The sequence below is a fragment of the Pongo pygmaeus genome, chromosome 14, assembly GCF_028885625.2.
Source record: "Pongo pygmaeus isolate AG05252 chromosome 14, NHGRI_mPonPyg2-v2.0_pri, whole genome shotgun sequence".
In the NCBI taxonomy this organism is placed as follows: domain Eukaryota; kingdom Metazoa; phylum Chordata; class Mammalia; order Primates; family Hominidae; genus Pongo; species Pongo pygmaeus.
The window spans coordinates 104233941-104245582 of record NC_072387.2 but is presented as its reverse complement, the minus strand read 5'-3'; the positions used below and the strand labels follow the sequence as shown (position 1 = coordinate 104245582).

Genomic DNA, 11642 nt, shown 5'->3' with positions numbered 1-11642 from the left:
GAAGAAATCAGTACAAAAGAATAGAGCTACAGTATTTTCCATACACATTTGGGAAGCTCTGAATGTTCTAAAGTTCAAATAGTTCCTGATTTCAGATGCCGAGTGCACTTAGGAGAGTGGCACTGTTTAATATACAGGGTTTGTTGTTGTTTTTTAATATCGAAGCTTCTAAAAATGTCTCAAACACAAAAAATTCCATGGCTCTGCAATTTAGACTATGACAATAATTAAGAAAATGCAGAAAGGGCACTGGTAGATTTTTAAAAACTATTTTAATACAAGATTAATAGCAATTTTCTATCCAAATCAGAAACGAAAAATCTTAACCCAAATAATATTCATTTGACAGTCACATAAAATTTTAGATTTGATTGGTGCACACATTTATCCTGCATATATATTATGTATATGCACAGAGAGACCTCACTATTATGCCATTGTTAGGGGTCTTTTCGTGGAAGTACCTCATTACAAGGCAATGTCAAAGGTTCCAGTAACTACTCAACTTTGAATGAAGTTCAAAATGTCCCCATGCTAAGCTGAGTCCGTGCCATAGCAAACCATGATATAGCAAGTCTCCAGAATGTGTACAAATCAATACTCTGTTTGTATAAGTTGGTCTAAAACTAAACACTGGCTAATGTCTCCAACAAGGAGGAACACATTGCAAATTTATAAGTTATGGTTTCCTTTACTCTTCTGTTGGCAAAGCTAAATTGTGTTTTTTTAAAAAAAATCAGGTCTGTTAGTAAGTAAATGGAAATGTGTTTAAATTTCTGCAAGTTTTAGGTAAAACTTGCATTTGCTAATGCTTCTACGTTTAATCAAATCATTTGATAATTAGCTTTGCAAAAAGAAGTAATAAAAGAATCACATCTCAGGAATATGTTAAGGTTTTTTTCCTCCTTAGGGACTTTAGTTCGTGTTCAGTCTGTAGCCGAAACATGTATGTAATGGCAAAAGAATTAAAGAAGGCTAATGTCTGCAGCAGGGAATATAAATTAAAGATCAGGGTTCTGCCTGTAATAATATTTTCAATGTGTTTGCTTTAAAGAATGTTACTTTTATAATTATTACTACTTATCAATGAATAATAGTGTTATTCAGTGTAGACAAAATAGTATTTTCTATCCCTTACATTTAAAGCAGGTGATACAAGTTACTTAATGCTAGCTAGGTAAGTCATTGTAAGGGAGACAGATTTCTAGTGCTAATGTTCTATGATGGCTATAATCAAAGTACCAACGTGGCCTTCGTGAAAATGAAAGAAGGTTGTCACGGTTGCCCTTCAGTACAGAACCATAAACAGAGCTCTTATTGGTACATTTGTAATTCATTCTTCTCTGCTAAAGACTTTAGCCTCTGTTTAGCTTTTGTTGTGACACATACAAAGTATAATATATACCAATTACAGACGTGTATTTCTGTTAGAAAAATACATATTATAACTAAAGAACATGTAAATAGAGGCACTTCAATAAGCTAAGTGTTTGCAGTTATGAGCATCACCCACCAATTTCTAGTGTCAGGTTTCAGTGAGCCCATTCCTCTCTATTCATAACAAAAGTTATGATATGATTACAGAATTTAGGGAACATCAGAGTAAATGAGGGGCAGGTCATAAAAAATAATGAAGCCTCATTGCATCCCCTATCACTATGCTGAAATGAGAAAAATTAATTTGAGGGTTGAATTCCAAAATACTTACAGAAATAGGGTAACTAGGTTAAGTGAAATCCTTTAGGGCCAAAATATTTCTAGTGTTAAATTAGTCTGAAAATCATATGACATAGTAGTATGATGATAAAAACTAGGAAGTACAACTTGAATGATATTTTGACCACAACCATGCAGGGTACTAACACTGTGACATCATTAACTGATATCATTTCAGCTCTCTGCCTGGCTCATTATGCATCACTATATCTCATCAATATGAATCATATTGATAATGAAGGTGTTGAAACAAATGAAGCAGGCGTTTATATATTATCTGTGTGTTTAGTGCGTATAGAACATGGGTTCACATTCATTAATATTATGTGTATTCATACACATGCACAAAACCTTTTGGGGGTGAAAGCACAGGAAAAACAAGGCATCCTGATCTATTTCATAAAAGAGAATGCAGAAATTTTTAAAAAGGAAAGACTTAACTTTTGTTTAAAGCCATAAAAACAAGTTATTATTCAAATAGTCTGGAAAATCAAGGTTGATTTAATTTGTATTGCACCTTAATTATTGGAGAAAGACAATACTGACTTCTGAACACAGAATGAAATGAGCAATGTAAATGACTGGTCCTTCACAGAGAAGTCTTATGTGGAATTCGTGGTAGGAAGCCAAAATGTGGGCAGTGAAATGGATGGTTTTCTAGGAGTATGTAATGATGAACTAGATGGTTAATTTCGTAAAGGTTTAAATGAAAGAATGCCACAAAGTCTCTCATCTTCCATTTTATATTTCATTAGGCATAAAGTAGCAATAGATGCTTGTAAATACTTTGTCTTGCAAAAGTGCTCAAATATACTTAATACTATTGTGCCACATGTGTTCTACTTAAATGTGATGACTAAATCAATAACTAATTTTAATTTTGATGAGAACAGATTGAAAAATACCATTTACGTGTCAATACTGTCGATGAGTTAATTAAAATGTAACTGGCATACTATGGTGTCTTGAAACATTACTTTTCCCTACTCCAGATGCATCATAAAAACCAAGAAACATATGGATAGCCAACTGTATTCATAAAGCCCCAGTTTGGTTTACTTTGCTTCTCTCTGTTAGGGGGAGTATAAGGCCTGGCTTTGGCATACTTGGTGAACAGGTTAGGCTGTGGCTCTAAATTGGCCTATTGAGTTAGGTAATGTATCCAAGTGCCAGGCAGGAATCCTAGGCCGAAGGTGTTTTACATGAAAGCGATGGTTTTTCATGAATAACATTCTTGACACATACAGTTTCCATCACCGGTAAAGCCCTGCACACCAATGGCTCATCCCATGAGTTTGGTGTAGTCTGGAGCACCCAGGCTGAAGCACACTCATGCAGAAGGGTGTGCCCTGGCAAACTTTTAATAAATGGACAGTTAGATACATAAAAAGTTCTCTTTCTTGATTCTTGGTGCTCACAGATCACTGAGGAATCCCTTCTTTGAGCAGCACAAAACAAGAAGAGCTGGTTGACAAAACATTTTCTTACAAAGGTGTGTCAACCCTGAGCTTGGAATTAAGAAGTTAAAATCTGTGATTTATATATATATAGATATAAAAATAGATGATCATACTAAGACTAAAAAAGTGAAAGAAATCTCCATGTCAATACTATATATATATATTTTTTTGTCTTGACTTTTTTTTTTCTGTTGTGAGTTGTTTTGTAAGAGAATGCCCTTGTGATGCAGAAACCAACTGACACAAAGTAAAGAGTTAAAAATGAAAACTCAGGAATGGATCTAATTGTTTTTCAATTCATTAAAAAAACTATTGTTTTGGGAGGGTAATGAGCACAGGGGCAGAAACGTCTAGTTAATGTCAAACCTGTGGCAAAAGTAGAGCTTGTATCATCAAAGATTATTTTCAATGGAGACTCTTGAGGAAGGTGAATTGATGGGGGTAACTACTAGTAATTGAAGATGAAGGGGAAAATCTGTGCCAATTGGATACAGCGGACAGACATTAAGGGAATTAAGAAAAATGGTGCCATTACTAAATTGAAATTGGGCAGAGTGAGACACAGGTACTGAGTTGTAGTAATTTTTGTTCTCATATTAAAGACAGGATTCCAAATTTAGTATCAGTACCTCCAGATTAACTTGGTGTTGTTTGGTTAGAGTGCAAGATGATACCTCCAAGACAACAGTGCGTTTTCACTACATTTAGAACAAACTTTAAGCTTTCTCCCCATAAGCATTTTGTAAACCTGGATTTGTCACAAAAAAGCTTACACTGGGAGTTGGCTGTCAATGCTGAACTTACAGTGTTAAAGTTCATTTATTTTTCCCTGTTTGCTTTTTTGTTGAAAATGTAGCTGTCTTGGGGTTTGGCCCGATTTTACAAGGAAAATTATTTTCTTTCTTCCTTTTTTATTTTAAATGAGAAAAAAAAAAACCCTCACAACGTGAGATTCCTTTACTTCTGCAGCATAAAAGCAAACGAAGGTAAGAAAATCTCCTGGTACGAAAGATTTGAGTAAGAATTCTCTCTAGAATAAACAAGGTCCCCACAGATAGCTGAAGGAAAGAGGAAGCAGTTCAGTCTGGCACCCGGTACTCTTTGGGAAAACAAAAAGGGAGGCAGATTGCATTACTGCTCTCTTCTCATAGAAAACGGTAAGTTTTTGTGGCATGGTCCATTGTCCAAGAGTGTAAGAAAAGAAGTGAGTTGGCCATTCAGATAGCTAAAATGCAGTTTCATCTGACCAAAAACCCAAGATTATCTGCACAGTCTCTGCAGTGCCAGGACAATGCAGGTGAGAGACCAGGAGAGCAGGGAGTGGCCACGCTGGGCTGCAGAAGAGTCCACCTCTCTCCGGTCGGGATCCACTGCGGGGGCCTCTGTGGTGACAAACTCAAACTCCGTGGGACACACGTCATCAATGCACCCACTGCCACTCCCTGAGCCACTGGATTCATCACCTAGTGTGGAAAGATTGAAAAAGAAAGTTAGACCACTGATATGTTTAGGCTTTGTGGCCCCACCCACATCTCATCTTGAATTGTAATCCCCATAATCCCCACGTGTCCGGGAGAGGCCAGGTGGAGGTAATTCAATCATGGGGGTGGTTTCCCCCATTCTGTTCTCATGATAGTGAGTGAGTTCTCACGAGAGCTGATGGTTTTATAAGGGGCTCTTCCCCCATGGCTTGGCACTTCTCTTTCCTGTCACCTTGTGAAGAAGGTGCCTTGCTTCCCCTTCGCCTTCCACCATGACTGTAATTTTCCTGAGGCCTCCCCAGCCATGCTGAACTGTGAGTCAATTGACCTCTTTCCTTTATAAATTACCCAGTCTTGGGCAGTTCTTTATAGCAGTATGAAAACGGACTAATACAACCAACCAGGAAAGAGTGGAAACAGAGCTCAGCAGATACGGGGCATGGTTGGGGGAGGCAAAATCTCCCCATCCATGGTCCCCCACCCTACCCAACAGGATTGTTTTTAATAGGCAGGGATGTGATGAGTGGGTGGACTGTACAGAAACAGGTGTTTGAAGAACAATATCAACTGATACCTGAGTTATGCAACCCAAGGAATGTGTGAACCCCAGACTCAAGGGGAGGCCACACCTACCATGTTGGCCTTAGACATTTCTTCTGGCCAGTACTTAAGTAAGTTTAAGAAATTCCATTCTTTGCTCTTTTTTATACTCAGAGCCATTGCTCTAGGAAGATACCATGCTTTTTAAAGGATTTTAAAAGAAAAATAGAGGAAAACAAGTTCTACAAATAGGAAATGAGAGGAGCAGCAGCAATAGTAGTGAGAGGTCTCTATCAATATGACTTTTGGCCACCTTTTCGCCACCTGTGTTCTCCTGAGAGCAAGGTTGGACTCCGTCCCAGCCAGCTTCTCCCTTTAAACCAGAAGTTGACAAACTATGACCTGCTGCTTGCTTTTGTATGGTCCATAACTCCAAAATGGTTTATTTACATAAACATATATATTTTATAGATATCCATAAAGTCTATTATCTATCTATCTATCTATCTATCTATCTATCTATCTACCTATCTATCTATCTATCATAGGGTCTGGCTCTGTTGCCCAGGCTGGAGTGTAGTGGCACCATTATAACTCACTGCAGCCCCAAACTCCTGGGCCTAAGTGAACTTCCTGCCTTAGCCTCCTAAGTAGCTGGGACTACAGGCATGTGCCTCTGTACCTGGTGGTTTTTATACTTCTAAGTGTTTGAAAAAAATCAAGTGACGAATAATATTTTATGACATGTAAAAAGCGTACGTGAAATTCACATTTCAGTGTCCATATATGAAGTTTTATTAGAATCCAACTACCCCTGTTCACATACATATTATCACGTTAGACCAGCAGTGTGGGGTAGTGGTGGCAGAGACGATGTGGCCCTCAAAGATGAACATATTTAATATACGGCCCTTGACAGAAACAGTTGGCCATTCTCTGCTTGAAACTAAGGCCTTGGTACCCATAGAGTATGTTGACCCAGGGTGGCATCGTCCCTTCCTGCCCAACTTGCTTTCTTCCCTATTCCCACTTCTCACGGCTTGATTCCTTCTTGTTTGACAAACGCTGTCACTCAAACCTGGCCCAGATCAGGCTGCCAATTACTAGCTTTATGAAAGTACTTTTCACCGCTTGGAGGTGGTATTATTTACGTGCCTGTTCGCTTGATTACTGTTTATCCCCTCAAGAATGTAAACTGAGGACACAATCCTTGAGAGGGTAGAGGTTTGGTAAATCTTGTTCATTTCTGTACCTCTAAGGCCTTCAGTGGCCCCTGGGATACAGCAAGTGCTCAACAAATATTTGCTGAATAAATAAATGTGCTTTGGGCAGTTACTTAACTTTTGCAGTTTCCTCACTTAAACAGATACAGATGACAATATTGACCTTGGAGAGAGTGTGTGAAGACAAATCACTAGAGTGCTCGAGGACACAAAACCCAGTGCTGCCAATGATGCCTGATGGAAAAAACATGGTTCCTACAGCAAAGGTGACCTGGAATGTACCCTGACATATATTATTTAAATGCACCAGGGTAAGCCAGTTAGACTTACTGAGGCTCCATTTCCTCACCTGTAAAAATGAGAGTAATTAATAACATCTATCTGTTATGAGAAATGATGTTCCTGGAAGGGCTCAGGAAACTGGAAGCTTTGTAAGGACATTAGCTATTTCTCTCACTTGCTCAATGATTTCCAACCAATGTCCTTAAACTCCTCCCTGCTAGTCCGAAGTGGTGATGCCCTGTTGCTGTTGTTGCCCTGTTGAGCTGCTCCTGAGAAACCAGGGCCATCCTTAGCTGCTGGATGCTACTTAAGTAAAGCTGGGGCAAGGTAGGGACTCTTCTAATGTCCTCTTGAATGAGAAAGACATAATTAGAGAATGAGCAGTTTCTTTTTTTAATGGGACATCTACATACCAGATAAGATCACTTCAATACACTATACTAGGTTTTTAACATTTTCTCTGATTTATCTTTAGTGGCCTTTACAAGGGGGGAAATGCCTGTTAATTAAATTCAGAGACATCAGAATTGCTTAGGGAATTGTTCTGAACACTGGTGTCATGAACAAGAAGTAATACAACCTTTACAGAGATATTATTAAAATGATTTAGAATATTAAAAAATGTGGGAAGCAAATATGACAGGAGATTTTGGCTGGAAAAAAATAATGGCCCCATCTCTTTTTGAAAAGGAATCACAAATGCAAATATTAAGGGGTGGCATGAGTAACTTAAAAAAATGTTCAAAGCAATAAGGATGCTGATGGTTATAAAATGTGATAATGGTTTGTATGACAGACACTAGCCTAAAATAGAGGGCCACATTTGGTGTTTGGGTTAGAACTCAGGGATCCTCTTAATTGTTGATTTTATTTTCTTTTGAGGGGAAATGGAGTAAGATCTCTGCCTCCTGGCCATTCCCTGAGCTTTACAACTTGATATGTGTATAACCTCTTTAGGTCAGAAAGGAGTGAGAAGCAACAAAGCCAAGCCAACTGATTCTTATGTATCTTGAATTATTCATTCCAATAGCCACTCTCTAGATAATAGAGCATTTTATTTAATGGAGAAGACAATGGGTAAAATGAGAGGTGTAAGGCTAAGTGCTAAAAAGGGTGAAGCAACAATGGCTGAAACCTGTGTAATGTTCTCTTCTGAAGAGGAAAGGAGGGGTTTAGCAAAAGGAGGAGAGATAATGGGATTATTTTGAGGAATTTTACAGCAATAACGTCCATTGGGTTGGTAATTATTCAGTGTTTAGAAAATCATTTTTTTGAGTTCTTTAAAATGGAATAAAGCACAAAAATTTTCTGCAGGGGATAACTTGGTAGGCTGATGACGATGACAGAAATGACTTGAGGTCTTCTATCTGTAACTTATTTCTTTCTATCTCATTAATCCAAGCACACAAGCATCATCTTATGATTCAGTGACAAATTACAGAATCACTGGCAACTTCACATCTTATGTTCAAGAATCCTTGTCCTGGAAATTCTCTTTGTAAGTGTAATATTTTTAAAAAGCAACAAGCAACAATGACAGAAAAAACTCTTTTTTTGTAGTTACTCATCTTGAAACCACTCAGACAAAACCCATATATAGTTTCATGTCAATGTTCACTTAATAGTCTTCCAAATCATTTTTGATGCTTCTTTGATCCTTAATGAAATAGTCGTGTGTAATACTGCACTAGAATTTTACAATTTCTCTCAATATTTCAGATACAAATGTCTATGGGTCGTATATGTGCATAACTGGATAGAGACGGAAATGATGTAGTCAGCTACATCTACCCACCAGACACTGTCATAGCTCCTCAAATGAGGCTTCTAAAAGCCTCTGAAGCAGGAATGCTTCCCATTCTATAGAAGAGGAACCTGAGACTCAAGAAGTAGAGTAATTTGTGGAGACTCTAATTAATAAAGAATAAGACAGGGATTCTAGCTCAGGCTTGTCTAAGCAATCTACTGAGCTTTCTTCTTTTGATGGGAACAGGGCAGAAGTTTGGGTCAGATGTGAATACTGATGAGGACAGGAGAAAGTGAAAAAATTACTTCGCTGTTTTGTCATTAATGAATCAACTGGTAGATGAAACTCAATTTCAGCTTTGGTACGGCTGAATGTAATCCATTGCAATTATTCCTTGTGTTGTGGAATTTATGATTTTATTCGTATCCTATGTTTTGTGGATCAGAGTTCTCTGTCCAAAAGACTATAACAAGCATCACAGCCCGAGGAAGAATAAGAAAAAATTAAAAGGGCATTTTGGTCTTGAAGAAAGTCAGGGCATCATCTTCTAAAACCATTTTTTACTTTGAAAATTTCTGGTGCTGGGAAGGATTTTCTTACTTGTGTCCTGGAAATTGACATCATTGCCATTGTAGGCATTTTTTAGTTTGTTGGTCATCACACGGAGAGCCATAATCTGCTGTCTGATGAAAGTGTCAGGCCGAGTGATGTCCACGTCCACCTCGGGATTGTTGATCTGGTTGGTGAGCCCATCATTCATGATCTCAGGCAAGTATCTGCAAGGCAGAGAGGGAGAGAACAGCTCAGGGAAATGCCACAGAAACTGTAAAACCAGATGCTTCCATGCAAAACCAGATGACTGTCTCTGACAGTCAGCCAAGACACCTGGCAAAAACTGGATCTAGTTCCTGGAAAAAAATGCCAAATAGTGAAAACATGGAATACATTTTTTCAGATGAAGATGTGGCTAAAATAGCCTCAGACTAGTTTTTTTTAAAATGGCACTGAGTTCTTAGGTAGGTCTGCCTACAAATAAATGCAAAATTGGGAACCTATAAGAAACCACTTCTGTTAGTCTGTTCTCACACTGAAACATACAATACTTGAGACTGGGTAATTTAGAAAGAAAAAGAGGTTTAATAGACTCACAGTTCCACATAGCTGGAGAGACCTCACAATCATGGTGGAAGGTGGAGGAGGAGCAAAGGCACATCTTACATGGTGGCAGGCAAGAGAAGTGCCAAGCAAAAGGGGGAAATGCCCCTTATAAAACCATCAGATGTTGTGAGAACTCACTATCATGAGAAGAGCAGCGTGGGGTAACAGGCCCCATGATTCAATTACCTCCCACCAGTTCCCTCTCATGACACCTGCGGATTATGGAACTACAAGTCAAGATAGGATTTGGGAGGGGACACAGCCAAACCACATCACCACTACTTAACATTAATGACTCTTTTCCTCCCTCCATCCCAAATGTTAGCTTAGGTCAAGGATTCGATACCTTCCTCAGTTCTGCTAATTTTGGTAGTAAGAACTGGGCTTATAAATTACATATGATCCAAGAGAGTTCTCTGTGAGGATGCCCATTCTCAACTGCAGAGGCCCTACCTCAGATCTTAATCAGAAGAAATTCTGGATATGAAAAACCTGCTTTGGGGACATTTCAGAAGTAAGCAGTGGTTACTGGAATGATTGAGGTGTCTATTAGGGTTTTTATTTTGTAATAGAATCTTGGGTTTAATTAGGTAGATTTACCAATGTTCAGTAAAACAGAAGGGTAAAATCAAATGATTCTGAGTTTCACACTTCTTTCACTTGTACCAAAATGTCCAAATTGTCAGTCCTTCAATGTGAGCTGCCTAAGCTGCCTAGGGGTTATTTATATAAGTGGAGGCTAAAGATCTTGGAAATGTGCTTGGGGCCCTCCTGACTCCTTACTCTTACAATCTGTCCATCTTCCAGTCCTCTTCCTCTTCTTCTCACAGAGCTTCTTATGCCTGCTTCTATTTTCCCATTTCCCATTTCTCTCACTGGAGAGACACCCCCCTGCAACCTCAAAGTGACCCCCCACGCCCTTCTTTCCTCTCTAGAGCATCCTGCACATGTTGTATGATTAATTTTCAAAAAATATTGCTTTCATCATATCATCCTTCTCTTTAAAAACTTTTGAGGATAGTAGCTAATGTCCAGTAACTACCAGGCACTGCAGTAAACATTTGACACACAGCTTTAAATTCAGCCCAACAGCAAATTGAGGAGATGGAGTATTTTATCCTTGTTTTATGAAACAGAAAACTGAGGCTTAGTGAGAATAAGCAAATGTGCAAAGTCACAGAGCTAACAGCTGGCAAAATCATGACTTACTCCCATTCTAGCTCTGGAGCCCCAGTGCCCAAACACTGCCCCAGACTACCTAGAGGATCATCAACTAGAATTCACATGTTATAGCTCAGCAATCAAAGGGTCTCCACCCACTTCTACTTTCTCATACTCTCTCCAGGGACCCTCCTTGTCTTATGGAGTCGACTCCCCATAGCCATGCTATGCCTTCCTGTCCTACAGGTTTTCCTTGCATAGTGCAATTTCCCATTTAAGTCCCAAATACTCTTAAAGACCCAGGCCTATCCTCACTTTCTCCTCAAGATATTTCCCAGCTTTCAGGGATCTGCTCACCCTTTTGTAAGGCTGCCGGGTTTGGATGGGCATTTCGTGCACTGCACAAACTCACCCCTTGAAGCTGCAGGAGTGAGTTGGTGTTGAAATCCAGCCTCACTTCTGTGTTCACCAAGCTACACCCCTGCAGGGCACCATCCACCAAAAGACATGCCTTTTTCTTTTCTTTTTGGTACTCTTTTTATTTTAGAAAACTTTGATACATATAAAAGTAAAGACAATAACATAATGAACCCCCATGTACCCATCTGGGTGCATTTTTCTAATTCCTACCAAGGTGCTACATTTGTCTGTGTCCTGGTAAGAAACAGACGGCACACTCAAAGGGGTAATAAGGAGAGTTTAAAGAAGATGCTATTTATAAAGGTATGGACAAGTTAAAGGAAACCAGCCCAGAGAAGTGAAGACCCTGGGGCTGGCCACAGGAGAGGGGGCCCCAGGGGATAAGGGTAAGAAGTTGTTAGTGGAATGAACAAGAACTGATACCACAGAGAGGCACCCAATGACACAGTAACTG

General features: G+C 39.1%; 1 protein-coding gene across 1 annotated transcript in view; it reads right to left on the bottom strand.

Moving 5' to 3' along the window:
- Window positions 1-253: 253 nt before the first annotated feature.
- Window positions 254-11642, bottom strand: part of GPC6 (glypican 6) — a 1194386-nt gene continuing 1182997 nt past the window's right edge. Inside the window, exons 8-9 of the mRNA XM_054445853.2 lie at window positions 9050-9225; window positions 254-4639 (exon numbers count right to left, since the gene is read on the bottom strand). Coding sequence (XP_054301828.1) covers window positions 4437-4639; window positions 9050-9225 — 379 coding nt within the window. The 3' untranslated portion in view covers window positions 254-4436. The remainder of the gene's footprint in view (window positions 4640-9049; window positions 9226-11642) is intronic.